General features: G+C 38.0%; 1 protein-coding gene across 1 annotated transcript; it reads right to left on the bottom strand.

Annotated features, from left to right (window-relative positions):
* Positions 1-22,311: 22,311 nt before the first annotated feature.
* LOC149246567 (uncharacterized) lies at positions 22,312-23,373 on the bottom strand. Its single transcript, XM_089441846.1, has one exon. It carries the CDS (start codon positions 23,371-23,373, stop codon positions 22,312-22,314), a length of 1,062 nt encoding a protein of 353 aa, XP_089297972.1.
* Positions 23,374-26,041: the final 2,668 nt, after the last annotated feature.

The raw sequence follows: 26,041 nt of genomic DNA, 5'->3' as shown, positions 1-26,041 counted from the left end.
TCTTAGTGTAGGAAGAGGCTCTGTAGCTGAGTGCGCAGAGGCCTAGGGTAGAAGTCCACAGCTAAGTTCGCAGACACCTGCAATTGTGTGCGCGAGGTAGCCAGAGTCTGTACTGGAAATCTAGATTATCAATAAAGAGAAATATTCTGCAATTATCTGTGTATGCGTTATTTTACTTTTGTTATGAATGTTGCGATTATGTTATGAATTAATGCTATATTGATGTGCGAATCTATGTATTTTACTTTGTCATATGAACGCAGGTAGGAATATTTGTTTACACGAAGATTACCGTAATGCATGTTAAAATAACCAATACTTAAGCAAATCTGAGTAGACACAGAAGTAAGTGTAATTACAGAGGTGCGCAAGTGCCTGATCTATTTATTTAGGGTCTGCGAAGGTCGATCCAAGACTTTCATGGAGGCTTCGAGGACAAATAAGAGAAGTACTTTGATAAGCCCTAAACGGATTATCGATCTATGCGAAGGAAGGTTAGGGCATATACCCGACATCACAACCATCTCAGGGTGCGGAAACTTGGTTCCTGCATCCCCCCATACTGCTTCAGGTGAGACTTCAGTCTGCGCTCAGCGGATTGATGCCGAAAGGGCTAGTAGTGTAGGGATTTTCTTGGCTACTTAACGCTGAACTTGGGTCAGGGCCCATCAAGCCAACATGATGACATATCCATTGATGCCCTTGGGAAGGAAAAAAATTATTTTCCCTTACATAGGGAGAGGTAGTTGGAAGTGATCAATTTTCTTGTTAGGAAAGGCCCAATCTATGATACTAAGGAAATCGATAAGGCTCCTCCTTATGATTCTATATTCAAATCACCTAATCCTGTAGATTATGATTTTGGGAAAGAGAAACCTATTGGATATAACATGCCACCCTCCCCTTTGCCTTCTTCCCTTGTTCATCATTTTGAGAGTGATTCTCGTGCTTGTTCTCATATGATCTCAAGTAACCTTGATCCCTTTCCCCTTTCTGAGTATAGTGTCAAGAAAGAACCCCTCATTGAATATTTTTTATCTCCTTGGGCGCCCCCTCAGGATCATGATCAATCAATAACCTCCCCTTTCCAGTGTGATCATCATAGGCAACCTACTCATGTTTCTCCATCTCATCAATCTCCCATTCCTACTAATCATAACCCTGCAGAGGCCATCAAATATGACATAATTAATAAGGACCATCATATGCCCGAGGTTGACATCCATCAAGAGTTTATGGGCCTAATCATTGACATCTCTATATTTTGGTTAGAAGAGAGGATCTCATGGACTAGATTACATCCTTTTCTTACCTCTTCTCACATGATCATCCATGTGTGGGCATTCTATTTTCCTACCTCCCATCGGCCTTATCATCCATATGATTCTATCCACATTCCCTTTGGCATTTGCTACATGAGTAATCATATAGGATGGCATCTTTATATTGATTTGATGATATGTTGGTTGCATTGGATTTATGATTACACTTAGTATTAGTTTTGTACCATATGCATGATAGGGTAGGATGGATTGCATACTGATTTTCACATTAGAACTAATGTCATATGATATTTCTCATGATAGATTAGGTGAATTTAGATTTAAAACTACATTTGAAAGTTTATTTTTATGAGTCGATTTTATGGGTCTAATCCAAGCATGTGCAATCATGAGACGTAGTGAAAGCATGTTGCCCTGAGTTTTTCATCTATGTGCAAGTAACAGGTCTACGGTGTACCAAGAGATTGTTGGTGTTCTCGTGACCTCTTGTTCGTGAAAATTCGCCCACTGTTCGATAAATCACGTCCCAGTTGGAGCCAGATGTTACCCACCATTTTGTGGGGGATATCCCTTCGCCCACTGTTTGATAGATCATTTCCAAGTTGGAGCCAAATGTTACACCATTTTGTGGGTGATATCCCTAGAAGAAAAAAATTCTAGAAGATGGTCCTTAGCCGGCAGCTAGCGGCCCCTTGCAGCCACCAACTAGCTCGTTGTGTGATTTCTCCGCCACCTGAGCCAACCATGTGGTCCCTCACCCATCTGTCATGGTCATATGTTTGAAGGTGGGACTCCCAAACCTGAAGGTATGCCTTGCCATTTGGTAATTGATTATTGTAGTTTACTTGTCATGGAAACTTTTGGGCATGGATTAATGGGGGGATTTGGCGTAAAGAGTAGGCTAGGTTTGTTCTTTTTTCCCCAAGACCCCTTTTGAATGTTAACCTTGGACCCTAGTCTCGTGGGATCTCTTTTACTGACCTTTGGGCTTTAGGGGTGGTACTTCATGGGAAACCCCGATTTTGGTTGCGTGGTCCCGCTCCCTCATCCACATATATCACGCCCTTCTGCTCATTATAACCCCATTCATCATCCCTCCCACCCGGGTCCACATTCCTCCCACACCTTAGGTCGGGCCTGGAATGATGCCTCAAAGGTTGCTGCAACTGAAAAGAAAAGTAAGAGCATAATTGGCCACATTCAACAAGAAAATGTACCACAAAATGTAAAATATGGTCAGAACAAACACATTTAGCACGTGGGCAAAAGCCAATACATGGGCTCTACACCTTTATCATGGCCATCACCCTAGTTCCTACAGGCCATAGATGAGCCTCCTTTATCATTCAGGAACCCATGATTGTCCCAACCCCTGGTGGGCAATGAAACTACCCTACCCTAAAGTGGTATCCATTGCTATTCCTTACTAAGAAACATTCGATGGTTTTTGACCTGGAGGGGGTTTTCCACATAAAAACCTTGTGTTTATTGTTTTATCTTTCTGCATTGGTGTATGGTGTTGTCTACTACATTTTATATCTAATAAAGAATAATAATAATAATGTTGAAAAATAACTATGCTCTGATTTTTTTTTAATAAAGTGCTAATTGCTAAGAAACATTGATTCACCCCCTCTCAGTGTTTCCAACAATTGGTATCAGAGCAAGTTCCTTCAGCAACATCTTAACTGTTGGAAGGAATATCTTTGAGTACAAAGGTGGGAAAATTGAAGAAAAAAGTCACCAAGCATTCAAAGGAAGTTTCAGGTAGTGTAACAGCCTCCAAATCTAAAGAAAATCAATTTTGTACACCAACTCAGAATTTGATGAAGATAATTATTGGATATGGGAATCTAGAATGGTAGTCCATCTGGAATCTCATGATGTATGGCAATATTTTGTTTCTGGAGACACATCTACCGACAAAGCTAAAAGGTACAATATGAAAGCCATGAATGTCATTTTTAATGTCCTGCCAGATCCCGTAGAAGCAAAATTTCGTCAATTCTCAATGACCAAAATTCTTTGGGAAAGACTCCATAATTTCTACTCAAGGAAGCATGCAGGTCAAGGTATAGATGTTGATAATCTTGCAGATCCTAATATCAAGGAATCAAACAATGATGATAGTGAAGAAGTTGAAGAAATGAGTGAAATCGAATTTCAAAATGAAGTTGTCAGAGTTATAAAGGAACTCAAGAGTGAAAAGGAAAGGACTAAAATTTTGGAGGAAGAACTAAAGATAGAAAAAGGACATGTCATAAGACTTAACAAGAAGAATGAAGAATCTGAGGAAATTATCAGCAGTCTTATAATCCAGTTAAAAGAAGTCGGAAAAGTTGAAGAGTCGAAGAATCATACACTCAAAGAAGAAGTTTCTCTATTGAAACTCCAAGTGCATGAAGCAGAGCACTAAGAGAAAGATTTGGCAAGTCAACAAAAGGAATTTGATAAAAGGTACGTATCTGAAGTTGATCAAAAGCAAAGGATTTGGATACAACTATTACAGAAGTAGACAGGCTTAGGAAAGAAAATGAAAAACAAAAAGAATAGATACAGGTCCTCAACAAAGAAGCAGAAAGTCTACCCTTCTAAAGCTACAAATAGAAGAAGCAGAAAGAAGAAAAATCTTGAAAAGTTGGTTTCAAGAAGACCTTGCTCAAAAGCAAGAAGAACTTAACGCAACCCTTAATGAAATTAACAAGTTCAAGGAATTGCAAAAGGAACAGTTGCAGGCTATGGGCAGGACAGATAAAAAATTGGCAAAAAGAGCAGGTTAGGCTGCAGTTGATGAAGGTACAAACTCCACATCTTCACAAAGTGAGATTGAGAAAAACATTGATCAAAGGAATGAATGAGTATATAAAATCATCCAGGTATGTTTGTCCATTTAATGGTTATTGTTTTTCATGTACTAACTTTGGACATATGGCTAGGGATTGTAAAGTTGTTGACAGGTACAATTATCAAGGACCACTGACTCTGAATGCATCATCTAGGTACGCATGTTCATTTAATGGTTATTGCTTTTTATGTACTAACTAAGGACATATGGCTAGGGATTGTGAAGTATTTGTAAGGTACCATTATCATCCACAAAGCAAGTTTGCAAGATCATGAGACAGGCTTCATGATGTATTTGTCAGTAGAGAGTTTGTGCCAAATAAGCCAAGCATTGAATGTTTCAAATGCTATAACTATGGCAACATAGCTCGCCATTGCAAATATCAAATGGAATCTCCTATGGACAACATTGAAGGCTTCAAATGTCATAACTATGGGAACATAGCTCGAGATTAGAGGTATAAGAAGGTATGGAAAGAAAAACAGGAACAAGAAGATCAAGCAGATAAGAACATCTCAGCAATCATACTTTCTAAATTCGTAAGGGCGAAAGGTAATGATGAATCAACAAGTACATTAGACGATGACACGAGTTAGGATAATCCAACCGAAAAATTTGGTGATATATTATTTTGAAGATATATTTGTGGCATAGGTCTACAATTGACCGATAGGAAACATGGGAAGAATAGCAGCATCAAGACAGATCTGTCAAATACATAACAGGTTCAGGGGGAGAAGAACAATTTAAGGATTACAAGTCCACAACGATCATTATTGAAAGATTATTAGAAGAAGGATTCAGGTCAGGGGGAGCACAAACAAGTTACAGATCTACAGGAAGCAGGCAGATTGTCAAGGGGAGTCACCCTTTGCCATTAATATCAAAGGGGGAGAGAAATCATGAGAAGGAGATTGATGTCATGAGAAGAAGATGGAAGAATGAAGTCAGGGGGAGTTGTACTCGCGGGAGGAGTATGTGTGTTGCCATCAATGACAAAGGGGGAGATCATTGGAGGGTGTTGTCATTGATGTCAACCCTAGAGTTTGTATTGGTTTTACTTTGACTGAAACACTTGTCATTGATGTCAAATTGATAATGAATGCTTCTTATAATTGTCTGGATTACATCAAGTTGGCAACTCCATTGTTGGATGTTTGAAAACCCTAGTCCTAGGGTTTGGGTTCCCTGGACTAAGAACATACCTTGACTTTGTCAAGGGTTTTTGAAGTGGAAAATCATTGAGCTTGTCTTGGAGATCCATGTCATTGGATTCTCCTTGTCAAGAAGTTTCTAGTGATATGTGGAATGCCACGTAGTTCCTCCTGGTTTGTGAGATATTCACATTTTAAGTTGAAGACCCCAATTCCTGGGCTAAAACCCCAAGGAGTGGTGACTTGGCATAATTTCATTAGTTGAAGGCATCAAACATAAAAAATATGGGTTACTTGTCCTATTTTGAGGATAGATCATGTTTAGCAAGGGTATCCAACAAATTAGCACATACAGAATATGCCCCTCATTAAAATGTCTACTCTTTACCAAAAGGGCAACACTCCTTCTTACTTAGGGCTTAAGATAATTAATAAGCTATGTTTATAATAAATGGAAAAAAATCAAAGTGATTTAAAGTCCTCCAACGTATATGTCCCTCCAAAACATTATAAAAGAAGACCTAAAACCTCCCAAATCATATCAAAACAAACTTTCATGAGAGAATGTTCTGAAATATTTGGTCATCCTGAGGTAGCGAAATTGCAGAGGTTAGGGTTTGGAATTCATGAGGCAAGAGGCAGTGAAAATTACAGGAGGTAAGGATCTTTTTTTTTTTTATTCCTTCTTTGGATTGGGACCTCACTCGGGCAGACCTTCCTGTCATAACACTTGGATTATCCTTGGATCATTCTATGTTTATTTCAGACTTTAGAAATAGTGATCATTGACCCTCTATTAGGGCTTGCCTCAACACTATACAGTGACCTTACATCAACCATTTTTGAAGAACTTGATTAAGTCTTGTTATCATTCTCTTGGATCGTCTCTCACTAAGGCCAGAACAACCTCTTTACACCGCGACTTGAGCTCCTCTCTTCGCAGATTAGGGCACAGATCATATACCTTAGCCTTCTTAAGAAATCCATCCTAAAACACTTAACGAACATTTCACCATAGACCTTCCTTGCAAGGATTTCTCTTGGATTGATATGAGACCTTTATTTCAGACCTTGGGCGCATGTTTTTCATAGATAAAAGTCTCCTTTTGTGGGCAGTATCTCTGCAACATTACAAGACAGTGAAGGGTTAGGGTCCCTCTTGTACTTGTGGTTTACTTTTATATTGGAATTCATTTGGTTCTAAAGGGTTTGATTATTGGATTGTAGTCTTGTGTTATGACCAATCCTAGGAACCACATAGACAGTGAAACTATAATGTGACACATAGACATATACACTTGAAAGTGACATATGTAAAGAAACCTTAGTCAGAGGTCCTCTTGTCAATATATGACATTGAATTTCACCATAAGACGGTAGCAGTAATCTCTTTGTATATCAATGAGTAACCTCAGGAATCAAATGCACCAAGCCATTGATTAATTTAGCATCTTGTTGACAAACCTTTCATTGCATTTTGAACCAAAGTTCAGTAACAAATAATCATTGTGCCATAATACTCACCTCATGTGACCCTGTAACAATACAAAACAGTGAGATTGTAATGATGATAATGACTTTTGATGACTAGATTTTGTTGACATATAGACATCTTTGTGATAGTACTAGTGTAATAGTGAAAACATTGACATGACTTGACATAACTCTTTGCCTTGACTTGATGTAATGGCAACAATGCTATTGTTCATATGATTTAGTAGTGGAACTATGCCATTCACTATGATGAATTGAGGATTGTAACAATAATACAGTAGCCTGATTGTATTGATTGTGGTAACATGTACATTAACTATGTGTATGATAGCTTGACATATTGACATTGACTTGACACAGTGACTTGATGTATTGAAAGTTGTGACAATAGTTGACTTGACATAGTGACCTTGTAAGACAAGTGCAACAGTGAAATAAAGTAGTTCCTTGAGTGTAGATGTGAACATAACCTGTGACCTCATGTTAGCTGTAGTATTTGAATCATTGATGTAAATGTTTTTTGAACATTTAAGCAGTAGAACTATGCCTATGACAATCAATATATATCTAATGAATTGACAGTGACCTGAGATACAGTGTTAACAATTGATGTGACTATACCTCTTAGTGTTCGTCACATGTGATGAGACAGCAAGTGACACACTAACATTGATATAATATCTTGACTTTGACTTGACATATCAGTGAGACAATTACATGACTTTGTATGAGTTTACACTTAGAGTTAACAATTGTTTTGACTTTGACTTAACACGTTGAGTTGACAATTAGTCTTGAGTCTTGACCTTCACTTAGTAAATTGGTAGTATTGGGTCTGGTCAAGCATGTTGTAGCATGTCTAGTTGATGTGATGCATTGATATGACAACAATTATGTAACAGTATTGCAGTTGGTTTATGACAGGCTCATTGGACAATGATATACGTGACTGCAGTGGGTGATGATGGCTCCAGGACATTGACTATCTAAACAACAGTGTTTACACATATGCTGGTAGCCCTCCCCTGGTCTAGCTTGAGAGATTTGAAGGCAGGTCATAGGGATGACTTGAGGCTCCTGGGTTTGTGCCATTATTTGATAGCAATGCCAGATGTTTGCAGAATTATGAGCAGTTTGGTACAGTGCAACAACGTGATGTGTTGACTGTCTCATCAACATATGATGCTTATCCTTACATGAGCAGTGCAGTAAAGTACCATTGCAGGTTGATTGGTTTGGTATATCTTGGGCAGTGATCAGTGGTTGGACAATGGAGTGGTCAGATTGAGCAGGGTTGTGCAAGAATGTGCAGTGTGATCACTATTGTGCATTGATCAACAATACAGTTGCAGGATTTGATAGGATATTAATCTTCAGCATAGCAACATTCTCTTATCTACTATCTTATTATATTGAAGCAGAGCATAGGGTGATCTAGTCTGAAAATTGTGAAACGTGGTCCGTCAGCTCGTTAAGGGTGGCAGGGTGGTGTGAGGCAGGTGATTAGAGTAACCTTCAAGTTGGAGCCTGAGAACACTTCAAGGAGACAGGGTGGTGCTAGGGCAGGTCGTTGCCTGCAAAAGGTGTTTTGGCATCCTTTTAGTTGGGTTTGATAAAATTTAAGGTGATGAAGCATCCTTCTGACAGCAGCTAGTAAACAGAGTGTTGGGGCACTCGTCAGGTGGTGGTCTAACTCACAGGGCATAGGGGCGTCCTTCCAGTTGCAATAGGATATTAGGGTGTAGTAGCGTCTTACAAGTTGTAGCCTATAAATCAGGGGGTTACGGCCTCCTTCAGTTGTGGCTGAGAACTTGATGTAATTTGTATTTCTTTTAAAAGAGAATAAGAAGAAAATTACTACGAAGCGTTTGGTGTTTTTTGACCTTGAGAGGGTTTTCCACCTAAAAACCTTGTGTCTACTATTTTATCTTTTTGCATTGTTGTATGGTGTTGTCTACTGTATTTTATATCTAATAAAGAATAATAAAAATGTTGAAGAATAATTAATGCTTCGAAAAAAGATTAATCAAATTCTAATTGCTAAAATACTTTAGTATTTCCAACAGTTCTAGTATAGAACATGAGGTGGGTGGATTCACCAACATAGCTAGATCATTCAACCTTTTCTTGGGATGGAGAATTTTTTTTCAACAAGAGAACATCTGAAAAAGTCAAAGAGAATAACTCTCTAGCTAAGAGAAAGTGTTTAATTTCGGTAGTTGTGGTCGATATTCATTTATTGTGTGAGTCCTAAAAATTAAAAGAGAAGAAAACATAAATTTGATTTTTTAAGTTGTCTCCAAATTAAAGAGGGAAAACTCAAAATTTGAATTTCCAAATTGCCTCCAAAAGTCGGCTCCAATTGCTTAAGTTGTCCCAACCCAAGGACATGTGCATTGGGCCACTCTAATCTACTATATATACACCATTAATTTCCTCCATGCGCACCAATTCGGATCACATCATCAACATATCTTTTATTTATACATACAAAGGAGTTAAGGAAAGACGAAGAGTTTCTATGAAGAAGTCTTTTGTGGCAGCCAAAGCATCTTGGTTTTGATATATCTTGAACAACAGTTGACCAAAGTCCCTAAGGCACAGTTTGACCAAATTTCATGAGGTCAGGTTGGCCAAAGTTCTATATGTTGAAGAATGTAACTAGTGTCGGTCTTCATAATTGTATCAGAGTCTCCATTGAAAACTTCTAGGGTTTATGCCAAGTGTCATTGTCCATGTCACATTGTAAAAGACCCTTCTTGGGATTTATGTGTCAAAGAAGAAATTTATTTTATTATAAAATAAGTCAATTAGGCCTCCTCCACCAAGTTGGCCTCAAACTGGACAAGTCGGCCTAAACTAGGGGGCAGAATCACTATATAAAGGTAGCAACTCGACCTCATTTGTCACTCACTCACAACAAGTTCGATCTGCAACTTTTGGGGCCAAAAAAAGTGTGAATTCCAAGGAAGAAGAAGGAAAAGGATAGTGAAGGAGAAGAAGGTCTATCACAAGCATAAGCAATTGAAAATTCTCTTTTTTCCCACACATGTGAAGCGATGAAGCTGCTAGAGGGGCCGAAATTCTGAAGTTGCTGGGAGGTCCGAAATTCTGAAGTTGTTGGTGAAGTTGGGGGCCGAAATTTCTAAGTTGATGTTGGGTTGAAGTTGTTGGACAAGAAGAGACTACTGAAGTGTGCTAAAACATATTGGAAGGTTGACTTGATGGAGGAGGAATTTTTGTTGGTCTAGGGTCTTGGTCTATCTCATTTGAATTACTGAAGGAAGAGTTCTTGACTGGGTTTTACTTTTCCCCTATATAGGGGTTTTTCCCTGGCTGTGCGCCTACATCTGGTGTCCTTGATCTTTGTGTTTTGGTTTTGGTAACTGCTTGATGAACTAAGATAAAAGAAGAAAATAAGAAAGATAATAATAATTTAAAGAAATCACAAGTAATTATCAACAAGAGAAAACTTTTCTACCTTTCCGATATTCTAACATGGTATTAAAGTTGAGGCAAAGAAGGAAGAAAAAGGCAAGTTAAAAGATCTATTGAGGAAAAAGGAGATCAAGAAAAAGGGATCATATAAGGAGATAAGTCTACCATCTACAGGAACTATGTCAAACTCAATGAAGGGAGAAAACAAATTAGGAGAAGCCTCCAACTACAAGGCCTGGAAAAAGAGGATAGAACTCATTCTCAAAAAGAACAAAGTTTTGGATCTTGTTCAAGGAAAAATAAAAAAGCCTACAGATGAATCAAGTGAAGCAAAAAATAAAAGTTTAGAGAAATTGAAATCTTGGCTATGAACCTTATAGTGGATGGAGTTAAGGATAACCTATTTTCCATACATATCCAACATAAATTCCGCTCAACAAATGTATGAGGCTGTCTCCAAGTTATTCACAATCAAGAACATTGTTCATATAACAAGCCTCCAGAATGAATTAAGAAATGTTAAGATGACAAATGATGATATTGTTTCATCATATTTTATAAGGATATCTAGAATCAGACATGAACTCCAATCAATAGATGAAGTTGTCCCAAAAAAGGAGCTCGTAATTACTACCCTTCTAGGACCACCAAAATCTTGGAGTGCCTTTGTATCAGGACTTAATAGTTAGAAGGATACTCCAACATTTGAATAAATGTGGAATGCATGTAGTCAAGAAGAACCCAAAATATCGTTAGTAAACAACAATAAGGAGGAAGAAGAAAACACCTCGAATGCCTATTCTGTTCGTCACAAGAAGGGAACCTTCAAGAAGTTCGAAGGACCAAAGAAGAAAGTGGACCTATCCAAGATTGAATGTTACAACTGTCACAAGATGGGTTAATACAAAAGCCATTGTCCAGAGAATGCAAGAAATAACAAGAGAGAGGGAACATGCAAATGTTGCTGATGAAGATCGACCTAAGAAGAACAAGGCAAAAGAAGTAGAAGTCAAGGACTTATACTACTAAGTCCTCTCTCTCTCACATAGCCCTCTTAGTCTTTTATTTTTTTTTTGAATTGTTTTCCTTTATGTTTTGATTTCTAGAGTTTATACGTCTAAATGTCTTGTTAGAATATTTTTCATTTTGACAAGGTTGTAGGTATCCCTCAAAAGGATTAGGTTAAGAGGGAGCCTCCACCATTTTACCAAAAGATAAGTATTCTATTTTTGGTTTCATATTTTCATGTTTGGTTTCCTCCTTACATCAAGACTTGTTTGTATTGTATATTAATAACCTCTCTTTATATTTTCCTTGGATAGGAAAGCTTGTTGATTGCTCAAGGGTTATGGAGGAGACTTCAAAGGATACTCTTGAAGCATGAAAGAAATTCTATTGATGCCCTACAAGGTTTGTTAAGGAACAAATGAAAGGTATGCCTTAGACTATAAACTTTGTTATAAAGTTGTCTTTATATAAAAGGTATGATCATTCTTCTTTGAAAAATTGATTTACATTACTAACATCGCTATGTCTATGGTTTTGAATCTCAAAGATTCTTGTTTGGGTAATTAATCAGTAAATTGAATCTACCCTCATTACATTATCATTTGATCATTCTTATGGAACCCTAAAAGGTTCACTATAAAACCCTAACCTAAGGGTGTGTCAATATTGATTATGAAACCCTAGTCTACTTAGGGTTGTTGATGAAATCTAGAAAAATTATTAATTCTATGATTAGGGTTTTTGGTATTGTTATAGAAAACCTAATTCTTTAGCATTTATTGTTAATGTCTAAGCTATGTATTATAACCCTAGATATTTAGACTTTGGTATATTCGGGTTTATGAGCAAAACCCCTATAATGAGTATAGTAAGATCCTAGGAATGAAACCCTAGGTGTATGTTATTATGTTTGATCGAAACCCTAGCCCAGTGAAAATTGTTGTATATATAACTTTGATGTATTAATGTTTGTGTATTGGGTTCACTTAGTAGATATTGTTGTGAGATACTAGTATGAAATCCTAGATATATTCAAGTATGTTAACTTAATTGTTGATACTCATGTTTTGATTTGTAAAATCTAGGGTTTGTAACAAAACCATCGTAGATTAAAATTCTAGGAGTTAATGATATTGTTTTCAATTGTTGATATGAATTTACTTTGATGATAAAATCTAGGGTTTGCAACAAACCCTAGTAGAGTTTATCATACAATTTTGAAAGTAATCTTGAAGCCCTAGATGTATAGAACTATGATTTGATTATAACTTGATTGAGTTGTCGATATCTAAGGCTTTGTGTCTTGATGATAAAGTTTAGGGGTTTATGAAAAAAACCTTGGATAGAAATTGAAGTTTAGTATGTCTCTTATCGATTATGAACCTAACTAGGCTTAGGTTTTTGGTGTCTAAAGTTTGAATGTTTGAATGCTTCCATTATAGTAAATACGATTTAGTCAACTTCATGCTTCCGTATATTTGTACTTTGTTGTACTTGTTATTAAATTTCTTGCAGGTATATGACCTTAAAGATATTAAAGATGCCAGTGATTGAAGATGTTTATAATAATGAGCATGAGGAAGGGAAGTTATAAGAATGATGATGATCAAGAAGACCTTGATGACGTCATGAATGGTTGAAGCTTCTCCGATGTTATAGAAGAAGAAATTGTTGATCTCCCTAAGTTAAGAGGGGGCATAGTTAGAACAAAATAGTACATCTCCCCAATTGAGAGGGAGGGAATATTATAAGTCATGATGGATACCTTGTAGAAGAAATCGGAGAATGAATATATCTGCTAAGAGGTGTTGCAGAAAAAATGAAAGAAGAAAAGCTTTTGAATATATGAATATGAATAACTAAGTGGCATCAAGATGATTGAGAACCCCGAAGGTTTGTGTTTACTTGTATTTGTATATTTGAAAAATTATTCTTGATTAAGGTTTGTGTTTGTACAGGTAAATCTCTGTATAAGAAGGCTGAAACAATTTGGAAGCATGCTTGAACAAATGGATATATCTGGTTTAGTTTATAGGAGATATGAAGCATCTAATGGTGAATGCTTGGGAGGACATTTGCCAATCCTATGTGTTGATGTCTAGATCCCGAAGAGGGAGGGTGGCATTGGTCATGGAGCTTTGACCTTGGATACGCACCTAGATCCCTGGGTTGATGGTTAGCAAGTAAGCATGATGGTAACTAGACTGGCTGAAAGCTTGTGTCCATCTTAGACCCACCTGGATAGATTACCATGGTCAAGTATCTAGTTTGTAGCATTGAGTGTGCAAGAACTCTTCATAGTTCATTTTGGAGATCTTCCATGTACCTTTATAAATATAGGTAATTATGAATACCTCCCTAGTTAAGAGGGAGTGTTGAAGAATGTAACTAGTGTCAGTCTTCATAATTGTATCATGATGTATTATATTTATTAAAATAAAGAAAAATAAATTTTATTGTTAAATAAATTGACTTATTAAAGTATGGGTTTCATGCTTGGGTCAATTGTTTTTTAGGTCAAAGTCTCCAGTGAAGACTTCTAGGGTTTATGTCAGGTGTCCTTATCCATGTCACATTGTAAAAGACCCTTCTTGGGATTTATTTGTCAAAGAAGAAATTTATTTTATTATAAAATAAGTCAATTAGGCCTCCTCCACCAAGTTGGCCTCAAACTAGACAAGTCGGCCTAAACCGGGGGGCAAAATCACTATATAAAGGCAACAACTTGACCTCATTTGTCACTCACTCAAAACAAGTTCGATCTGCAACTTTTGGGGCCATAAAAAGTGTGAATTCCAAGGAAGAAGAAGGAAAAGGATAGCGAAGGAGAAGGTCTCTCACAAACATAAGAAGTTGAAAATTCTCTCTCTTTCCCCACACGTGTGAAGATGTGAAGTTGCTGGAGGGGCCGAAATTCCGCAGTTGCTGGGAGGTTGAAATTCTAAACCTGCTGGTGAAGTTGGGGGCCGAAATTTCTGAGTTGATGTTGGGTTGAATTTGTTGGACAAGAAGAGACTACTGAAGTGTGCTAAAACATATTCGAAGGCTGACTTGGTGGAGGAGGAAGGTCTGTTGGTCTAGGGTCTTGGTCTATCTCATTTGAATTACTGAAGGAAGAGTTCTTGACTAGGTTTTCCCCTATATAGAGGTTATTCCCTGGTTGTGCGCCTACATCTGGTGTCCTTGACCTTTGTGTTTTGGTTTTGGTAATTGCTTGATGAACTAAGATAAATGAAGAACATAAGAAATATAATAATAATTCAAAGAAATCACAAATAATTATCAACAAGAGAAATCTTTTTGCCTTTCCGATTTTCTAACACTGAACTTATCTCAGCACACTAAATTTTTGTGTAAGGAACAGGGGGTCAAAATTCAGCCTAGTTGACCTATGTTGACAGTTGTGGAAGAGTCTAAAAATATCTTTGTTTAACTAGGTTTGACCTTAGTCGATTGGCTAGTCAGTTTGACTCTATTTGACTAGAAAGATGAGATCGTATCTCTTGTTGAGTTGAATAAATTTCTCTAAGGAAGGGTTGTTGGGTTTTTCCCTAGAAGAGGGTTTTCCCAAGATAAAATTTGTGTCTCATGTTTGGTTGTCTCTTTATGATCCTACTGTCATTATTGTTTCTATTTTTGAGATCTTCTATGTAACTGTTTAATCATAAATGTGAACATGATCCGGATTTAAGCAGGAACGCAATAGATTACAGAGATAACCATAAATATAGAGATGCGATAACCATAAAAACAGAGATGCAACAGAAATAATAATATGCGATAACCATAAAAACAGAGATGCCGCGGAAATAATACTTCATTTCATTAATGGAGAATACTGAAATATGCTTACAAATAGAAATAACCCAGCTAGGGCGATGGTAGCTTATCTCTGAGAAGAGATGTGTCGGCTACATGCCTCTGAATTGTTTTGAACTGTGTTACAATGAGGCTCGAGGGCCTATTTATTGTTGAGAAACAATGGAAAACCCTTCACATTCCAAAACCTAACCCTAGAAGATGAAACGCCAAATTGTGGGCCCCGTTTTTGGGTAAGTTGGTACATCAACTTCCCGGGGTCGCGAATTGGTCATACTATCTCCGTTTGACGTGCATGATAGCCCGTTGGAAAGATCTCTCCGAGGACTACGACGGAAAAGACGATTTTTATCAAAAAAATTGCTGGCGGTGGATTTCCCAAAAAACGTCGTTTAGGGCCTCAAAACGGCTCCGGAAGTTTAGGACCCGAAAAACTGCTAAAAATAGTAAACTGTGCTATAATTAAGGAAACTGATAAAAACTGTAAGAAGCACTAGAGGGGATCCAAGTGGAATTAGCGGGTGGCCACCAATATCCACCTGGATCAGAACACAAGAAGGATTAAATTAAGAAATCATTAGAAATGGTTGTTAGATTAGAAGGTCTTGAAAAATCAAGAGGTTGTGTATGCAAAAGACCATTCCATCTTTAGATGATTTATCTATTACAAAATCCATGGTGGTTATTTTTCCTTGTTTAAAAACCCTTGTGGATTCTTGAGGATTTCAATATAGTGCAAGAACCAAACATGTGTCATCTTGCTTCTTCATGAGATGGTTCACCTCTACATAGAAACTTAGTATAACTCCAAAATTGTCACCTCTTACCTCCAACCTCCGCAAAACTCCAATTGCAAGAGGCATCATGAGAAAAAAATCCAATACTAAGATGATCAAAGGACATAATGATACAAATCCAACACCAATGGACAACAAGAACCTTAGGACAAACTCTTCCTCAGCCTTGGATCTTAGAAGAGCCACCGAAAAAGTCATTGACAAGTTTGCTAGTTTTGGGCTGCTTCCCTGTTACGCTTTAAATCTAGACCTCCACCCATTTTTTCTGGCAAGCACTCTACATTTAAATGGCATCACTTTCGCCACTCTATTTGTACTCTTTTATTTCTTTTAAATTTCTCACAAAGATACCCTAACACTCCTAATGCTTGCTTATCTTTGTACATTTTATAGTAGCAAAATGCGATACCTTCATATTGGAAACATTTCAGAAAAATATCGATATTCAAATCAAAAAGCAATATAACCAATACTCAAACCTCATAAGCTTATATTGCTATGAGGTAGAATTAGGAGAAGAAAAGCAAGTCTTACACTAGAACATTTATGCAACAAACATGCCCATAAAACTACAAACAAAAAACCTAGACTTAACACGAAAATAGGATATAAATAGATATACGAATATGACAAATCAACCCAATCCAAAGGCCACGTACTATAATTATGAAGGTGAAAGATAATTAAACCCGAGATCTTACAAATATGACAAATTAATTCACTCTAAAGCCACAGAGTAGAATTCTAAAAATAAAAGCAAATTAACCTAGAGAGACTTGGGCTCAGAAAATATTACGCACAAGGTTCCCCAGTTTAAAGCCTTGCCTTGTTCTGGTACCACATTTTAAACTGGACAACTAAGATTTCAATCTAGTTTTGTAGATTGTTATCTCCAATAGTCCCCTCAAGCCACACGCTAGCTCGCTTTGATAATATGTTGAAAACTATAGAAGCTAGGAATCAAGCCTGAGGACTACCCTCAGCTGATGCGCCACAGTAGCATTGATGCATATGACCATTCATGATGGGCACCTCTAGCAATGAGCAAACGTAAATACAGAAGACAAAGAACCACAACAACTTTTACCATCATATGGTTATCAAACTTGTATGTAACAACTTGTGATCAATTAAAAATAGGGAACCTCGGATTTTTTTCACCATAAAAATAAATATAAAAACAATAGCATGATTTAACCTTTCGCTGGCCGAACGCTGAAAATGTACTCACAAAAAGGGAAGAGCGTAGAGCAATCACCTTTGAAGAAGCTTTTGGACCCTACTGCTGTTAGCATCTTCCAATTTCTCTATGTTGGGTCCATTAGATTCCACTTCTAAGGGAAGTTTAAGAAACTTAACTTCTGAATTTTCCGTGTTGGGCACTTCATGTTCCTCTTCTTCTAGGAATAGCAACTCAGAATCGACATTATCATTATTTTTAATAACTGATCCAGCGTCATTCATACCCATTATTTCATCAGCTTGCTCAAGATCAAGCTTTGCTATTTCTAATATAGTGTTCTCTCCTTCTGCTAAAGAAGGCAGGAATTCGGCAGAAGATGTCTGCATTCCATTAACACGCATAGAAGCCTCCAGTGTTTTCTCTCCTTCTGTTGAAGAAGACAGGAATTCGGCAGAATAAGTCTGCATTCCATTAACACACACAGAAGCCTCCAGTGTATCAGAATCCTCCTCTACCTTCTGCTTCTCTCTTTGTTCCTCCAAAATCGAGACCTTTGCGCCCATTTCTTCCTCTGTGGATGAAATCTGTGTTTTAGGTGATGCCGAAACATGGTCAGACTCCGATGTGACGTGTGAACCAAATGAATTGATGCAGTCCATCCAATGCTCCAATGTGCCCTTTTCCTGGCTTGCTCGGATGCACTGAGACAATTCATCCAAATACACTTCATTACTCACTAAATCTTCATTCCCAAATGCTTGTCAAATTCCAATTATTCTTGTGTGACCTGCTTTGGATCATTCCCGTTGACGCTCTTTGGCTTTCCATGGACACATCCAAAGAAAGATTATTAGTCAGCGGTTGATGTGCGATTGACACTGCCACAAATATGATAAATGAAACTCTAAAGATGAAAGATAATTAAGCTGTGGAACCTACAAATATGCCAAAATAATCCATTCTAAAGGCCACATCCTATAACTCTAAAAGTGAGAGATAATTAAAATGGAGAGCTGAAAAATATGACAAATTAATCCACTCTAAAGGGCCAATGCCAGAATTCTAAAAGTTCTACAGTTTCATTTTCTCTTTCTTTTGAAAGCCTTGCTCTGATCCAACGTTCAAAACTAGACCACCAAGATTTCAATCTAGCTGTGCAGATTGTTATCTATGGGAGCCCCCTCAACCCACACTTCAGCCAGCCTCGCTTTAATACCATGTTGAAAACTAGACAAGCTAGGAATCAAACCCAAGGCCTACTCTCGGTTGATGCACTGCACTACAATTGAACTATATGACCATTCATGATGGGCACTTTTAGCAGTGGCCTAAAAGTATGGATTGCAACCTCCAAATTTTATTGCTCTTCCTAGAAGTCCAATGACCCAATAGGTTCCCAAATGAAGAAGGTGAAGAAGAGAAACAACTTGTGATCAATTAAAAATGTAGAATTTCAAACTATTTTTCACCATAAAAATAAAAATGAAAACAATCACAAAAAAGATTGAACCTTTGACTGGTCCAATGCTAAAAATATGCTCACAATTACCTTTGAAGAGGTTTTCGAACCCCACTGGTGTCCACATGTTATGATTTCTCTAAGATGGATCCATCAGATTCCATATCTACATCCAATTTAAGATACTCAAATGCTGAATTCTCCATGTTGCGCGCTTCATGCTCCTCCCCATCTAGGGGTTGCAATTCAGAATCTGCATTATCGTTATTATTAATAACTGATCCAGATTCTTTCATAGCAAATATTACATAAGCTTGCACGGTATCATGCTCTGTAATTTCTGACATAATGTTCTCTCCTTCTGTTGAAGAATGTAGGAATTTAGCGGGAGATCTCTGCATTCCACTGACACACACAGAGAATTCCAGTGTATCTGATTCCTCCCCTACCTTCTCTTTCTCTCTTTGCTCCTCCATAGTCAACAACTGTATACCGTTTTCTTCCTCCATGAATGAACTTTGTGTTTTTGGTGAGAACAAAACATGGTCATAATCCGCTCTGACTTGTGAAGCCAATGAATTGAAGTAGGCTATCCAGCGCTGCAGTGGGCCCTTTTCTTGGCCTGCTCGGATGCACTGAGAAAATTCATCCAAACCCATTTCATTTCTCACTGAAAATTAGTTTCTTACATGTTTGTCGAATTTAAATTCTTCTTGTGTGACCTGTTTTGGGTCAATCCCCAATGGGTTTTCATGGTTTTCCATGGAAAATCCATAGAAAGATTTATTTATTTATTTATTTTTATTTAGTATGAAAAAATCTTTGATCGTATTATAACCATAGAGTCCAAATGCATAAACAGAAATATAGAGAGCAAAAATAGTGCGATAAACAGACAAAACTGCAAAGGTGCAGGATACATCAATACACTACAAAGCCTTGTTAAAATAGATTGTGGAGGTAGGTGAGAAAAAAACAATGGCGATACTTGCAAATTCTGAGAAGCATATTCCTTTTGAGAAAAAAACAAAAAACAGGTTCATGGAACATACTAGGGACTGATGAGTGATCAGAGAGAAATTATGCACCCGAAAGTGAAAAATCCTGAATTTGGTGCATTTCGTTCCCCATTGTTATATTCATTTTCCATTTACCTGTTTGAATTTGGAGCCCTTTCTTTGATAGTTCGTCTATCCACATGTGTTATAGTATAATCCTTTGTAGATCTCCAGAGAGAATCGATTATGTTCATCCATCTAGTCATATTGTGATTTTTTATGGAAATATTGGCATTTACATGATTTATTATGATTTTGGAGTCTCCATAGATCTGCAAGGACTCTATATTTAGGAAGATGCTGAACTGAAGAAGTCCCGATAGGGCCATTGCTTCTGATTTGTTGTTTGTTCCTTCTCCACCATTCCAATAGATGGAAAATTGTTGATCCTCCTTTGTAATTATGTATACACCGCAAGCACATATACCATTTTGTGCAACCCCATCAAAATAAGCTCTAGGGTAACCCAATTGGCAAGGTGTAAGAGCCTTTGCCTTTTCTTTTTTCTACTGCGGGATGGAGGATGAAAAAGAGTTGTACAGGGAAATAATGAATTCAAAAACATACTTAAATCTTTCCTTGCAATTTTGAAATACAACCTTGTTCCTCCATTTCCAGATTGACCATAAGACTAATAGAGGGATAGGTCTCCATAACGCTTTCTGATTACTCCACAAAACTAAAGCTTCTTTTAATGAGGAGTACGAGACATAATTGAATCCAAAATAAGTGGCCAGATTCCTCCAAAGCATCTGGGTATGAACACATTTGAAGAAAATGTGCATATTGTTTTCTTCCTCTGCTTTGCAAATTAAGCACATAGCAGGACCGTACCAGTTCCTTTTTTGCAAATTGTCCCAAGTTAGATTTTTATTATGAAAAACAAGCCATGAGAAAATGATAATCTTATAGGGACTCCCAGATTTCCAAAAAGAGATGGGGAAAATGTTATCAGGTTGTGGTGAGTGGTCCTTTAGAAGGGAAAAATATATATCTTTAACGTAAACAATCAACTTCCCTCTATTCCCCTTCCAGATTAGACCATCCTCAACTTCAGATCTACAAATCCCCCTGTTCCTCATTAGCCATATAATTTGATTCCACTAATGGGCTAATACACCATTTAGTCCCAGCATTGAGGCATTTTTCCAGATGGGTAGAGAACCTTGCCATTCTTCTATAACCTGTACCCAGTAAAAGATTCCTTTTCGGTGAAGAAACTGTAATAACTACTATGAGAAAGTTATATCTTCTTCTCCCCCCGCAATTGGATCATGACCGATAATTATGTTGTTTCCGGTTTGAAAGCTCCATACTAAGTTTTTAAGAAAAAACTGTTCAATCTTACGGAAGCTCCTCCAGATGGCTGATCCATTGGCAGATCCTATCGATCTTTTCCTATACCAATAAGAAATATCTCTGTTGCCCATGTACTTCATTCTTATGGACTTACTCCATATACTATCCCCTAAAACACCTCTCCATAAAGATTTACATAGCAGAGCCAGACCAAACTTTCAGAGGTTCATGATTCCCCATCCCCCCATCTTCTTTGGAAGAGTAAGGTTTGATAGCTTAGACAGGTGAAATTTCCTTCTTTCATTGTTTCCCCCCATATAAAATTTGTTGTTAATCTATTTAGTTTATGGATAACGCTTGCCGGAATATAAAATAAATGGGCCCAATAGACCATTAGTTGGGCCAGCACCGATTGTGCTAAAATCATCCTCCCAGCCATTGAAAGGCATTTATATTCCCATCCTGCTATTCTCTTGAAGTACCGGTCATGGATCCACATCCAATTTGTACTTGTATATCCCGATGGTTTAAGATGATACCCCAAGTATTTCATGCCTTCTTTTAAAGGTTTCGCTTCAATATTATAGAGCTGGACCAGAGATTCAATATTTTACATATTCACATCCCCCATGATAGAACACAGACTTGCCATAATTTATAAGTGGACCTATAGCCTTTGAAATTTTTCCAAAATTCCATGCAGATAGTTCCAGGAATTTCGGCAGAGCACTGCAAAAATCAAGATGTCATCAACAGATAAGTTATGAGAGAAATAGATTCCCCTGCAGATTTTTAGTGCCCGACATATTTCATCCCTGACAACTCTTTTTATTTGGAGGCTTAATGAGTCCATTACTAGAATGAATAGAAGGGGAGATAGAGAGCACCCTTGTCTTAGACCTTTGGCAGCAAAGAAGAATGAGGATGGGATTCCGTTAATTAGAATCGCATAGCTGACATTTTCCATGCATGACATAATCCAATTAGTACATTGATTATTTAGGCCAATTTTGATAAGAAGGCTCCTTAGAAATCCCCAATCGAGGCAATCATAGGCCTTCTTAAGGTCTATTTTCAGGATGGCTGCCTCAATTTTTTTGTTTTTTTTTTTTTGTGTGTAGAGAGTGCAGACATTCTTGAGTTATTGCAACAACATCTAGAATGTTTCTTCCTTTGAGGAAACCATGTTGTTCCTGAGTCAAAGAGTTTAATAAGATGTCTCGTATTCTTCCTGATATGATTTTGGAAATAATTTTATATATGGCATTACAAAGAGAAATGGGTTTGAAGTCTGAGAAAGAGAGAGAATCCTTTTTTCTGGGATTAAGGTAATGAAAGTAGAGGAGATAATATGGTTTATTTTGCCCAAAGTCCTGGATTCCTCTACCATACCCAGAAGGTCTTGTTTTATGAGGTTGAAGAAATGAATGAAAAAGTCAATCGTCCAGCCATCCGGGCCCGAAATTTTGTCTTTTTAAAAAGACTTCATGACGGCCAAGAGTTCCTCCTCTGTGACATTGGCAAACAATAGATCATTTTGTTCCTCATCAAACATGGATGGAAAAGGGTCTATACCCCAGAGAATATCCTCAATCTCGTTGACCCGGTTCCTTTTGTATGATTTCTGAAAAAACTTAATAGCCTCTTTTGTGATTTCTTCCCGAGTCTGCGACAGGTTGCCCTCCTCATCTTTTATCTCCCATATTGTATTTATTTCACGTCTATGAAAGAATTTCATGTTCATGTCACCTTGTTTTAACCAAATCGCTCTGCTTTTCAGTCTCCAAGTAGCTTCTTCAATGGCCAGGAGGTTATGTCTTTTTATTTCTAGTTCCCTTATCTGGAAACGCAAATCCAGCGGAATTTTGTTATCAGTCAATCTCCCCGCAATCCAATCAAGTTCCCTATTTATATCTTGTAGAGCAATCCTATTAGTACACTTTTTTTTGTATTGCCATTCTTTAACACTTTTCCTGAGGGATACCAGATGGCATAGGAATGATTGTGCATGAGAGGATTGGTCTTGAGGAGAAAAAGATAGCCAGGATTCCTGAACAAATTTATTAAAATCAGCATCCTCCAACCACACTCTGTTGAACTTGAAGGGAATCCCCTTCCTATGGTCCTGAGATATCCATTGAAGGGAAATAGGCCTATGATCAAAGATGAAACTTGTTAGAATATTTGAGATAGGTATCCCCAATCGGCCCATCAAGCTGTCATGGATTAGGAAATGATCAAGTCTTTTTGCAAGGGATGCGTTCTCAGATCTCCCATTATCCCAAGTAGGGGCCAACTTAGATGGACAAACATCCACAAAATTGTTTTGAAGAATAGCCTCTCTTATGATCCCTCCCACTGGATCATCTTTTCTACCCCTGCCCCAAACTTCATCATTACTCAAAGTACAGTTCAAGTCACCTGCTATTAGTAAAGAGTCAATTTCCATTAGCTCAGAAGATAAGAACTGATTCCAGTACGAAAAACGATCCTTGTATGGGGAATATACATTCAGAATATGAACAATACCAGCCATTCCCCGGAATTTAGCCAGAAGAAGGATACCAGCAAAGCATCTAAATTCCTTTACCGATATCCAAGATGGGTCCCGTAGAACTGCTAGACCCCTGGAAAGTCCGTTTGCCCCTGTCGTAGCAATGTGCCATGTAGGAAACATTCATCTGAAATAGGCTATTGTTTCTGGACTTCCATGCATTATTTATTGAATAAGGAGAATTTTTGAAAGGGATGATTTAAAAATATCTCTTAGAGCCAAAAATTTTGGGTCCGATCCTAGACCGCGAATATTCATAGAGAGTATTTTAGTCATGAGGTCTTATCATCAGGCCTGCATGCTCTAAGAGGCCCACTTACCACAAGATCTATAATAGGAATATCAATTAGGGATGAATCGTGATGGTCCTTCCTGGAATTTACGATCCTGCCTCGGAAATGCCTGCTACCTCTGTTTTGTTTCCTTCTAACAGTGATATTCCCCACCGAGGCAGGACTGATAATAGGAGAGGAGGCCTTCTGAGGTTTGTGAATGGTGAGAGGTTGAAGATGAAGGGTCTCCCTTCTCAATAGCATATCGAGATCACTTCCAATTGAATTTGTAGGGGAAGATACAAGTGAATTTTGAGGAGTGACAGAGATACATGGAGCTTTCCCTTTTAAATCAGACTTGGTATTACCCTGAGAGGAGCCAGGCAAAATAGGAGGAGTATCCGAGATACAAGGGACTGTTCCTTTCAAAGCGGTCATGTTTTTAACAGGAGATGGGGATGACGATGGAATGAAAGTGATGCGGGGAGAAGAAGGGATGTCTAGATACGGGTGCAGAATTGGAAGAGGAGAACTAATTTCATTCCTCGGGGAAGGTTCCGGAGGAAAAGGATGAGAGTGAAAGACCTCCTATCTATTAGATGGAGGAATCGAAAACAGAGCAATATTAAGAGTATGGCTAAAAATACTTAGAGACCGAGTTCTTGGAATGGATTGAGGAGTAGCCAGATTCTCTTTAGGTGAAATAGAGTCCGGTGAGAAAACTCCCAGGACAGTCCAGTCTTCTTAGATAGGCTTCTAGACAGACTCGGATAGCACTTATCTGCTGTAGTAGCCCTTCCCTTGAACTAATTCTTCCCCCCCAGCTTCACTGTATTCATTATCCGACAAATTTGAAAAGGATTTCGCAATAGATTCCTCCCTTTTTTCCCTTCCTCCTGAGCACCGTGGACAGTTCCATTTTAAATGCCCTGTTTTATGACAGACAGAGCATCGAAAGGGAACTCCCCAGTAGTCGAGTCTCTGTTGAAAATTTAATCCACCCCAGTTAAGATCAATATGCTCAGGAAACCCGCCTCTATATTCCTTCTCAAATAAAATCCATGCTACCCTTTAATCTTTTGCCCCAAGACACTTGTGATCCACAAAGACGAATTTCCCTATGGCATTCCCTATATCAGTAAGTGTCTCCTTTGTCCATAATTCAATAGGGGGGCCTGGTAATTTGACCTAGATGAGATTGTTTAATGGGGTGTTCCATAGGGTGTTGAAACCAATATACCATTTATGGAGTCCTAGAAAGCTTTTTTCATGGACCCAAGGAAGAGCCCAGCTTACCTCCAGATCCTGCGTACTTAAGAAATGGAAACTGTACCAGTTCTTCATGAGCCTGACAATCGTGGGAATGTACCCCAATAGAGAATTCCACTTAGAGCCGAGCCAAGATCTCATCTGAGCATCATCCATGTTTGGAAAATGCCACTGACCTATTAACGCATGGTTTTGAACACTGGCTATCCTATCCACGAGAAAGATGCTATCCAGCTTGATGGACGAGGGAGGCGGGATGATCTTAGCAGGCCGATGGTTCTGCTTGTGCCGCGGATAGTCTTGTCCGCCATGATTTTGCTTATGAAGTGCTAGAGATGGCTGAGGGATCAAAAGATCAGCCAGAGAGGACTGCTAGTCATGTGGGTTAATAGGTCTGCAATGGATCGCTTCAGCTTCCATGTTGGCCCACACCATAGCGGACGTGTTAGATGCGTCAGATAATATCTCCATAAAAACTGGGAAAAACCAATGACCAACAAAACTAGCTTTCAAGAGAGGACAGGCAATCCGAATGTGCGAATTGATGGGGAAAAGACCAAGAAATAAAGGGAAAAGACAAATCAGTACATTCCAGATAAGATTAGGGATGGTCCTGACATACAGAAACTTCCCAATATAAAAGGCCTGACAGAAGGAAGGGTAAGAAAGATCATTCTCAATCTTTCTGAAAATAATAGTACTTAGGGAATATCATCTATTGACAGATATTTAGGAAGGTAAACTTACTTTCCAGAGATAGGTTAGATACCGGTAACAGCGATAATGTACTTTAGCAGGAAAACATTTACATAATGTACCTTCTTGCGCCATCCTCCTCGGATCCTGGAAAAATTCAAAACTATAATTTTTCCGTCTGGAAAAAATAGAGAGACGGAAAGACTAGAGGGTTGTTTGAACGAATTCATGAAAAGCTCGATAAAACAATGCAGCAGCAGTATCAATACTCACATATACACCACCAATGTCCTATCCTGAACCTAAAGTCTAGACACGGCTTAGATATAACACTACAGTTTTGAACCCATGCAGTTTTATTTAGTAACACCTTGATACCTGATAATATTGCATAAACCATGCATAGAGACATA

Source organism: Pinus tabuliformis, chromosome 7 (assembly GCF_031772625.1).
Source record: "Pinus tabuliformis cultivar Carrire ecotype Pingquan chromosome 7, CPIR1, whole genome shotgun sequence".
Taxonomy (NCBI): Eukaryota; Viridiplantae; Streptophyta; class Pinopsida; order Pinales; family Pinaceae; genus Pinus; species Pinus tabuliformis.
This window is presented reverse-complemented; position numbering and strand designations above follow the sequence as displayed.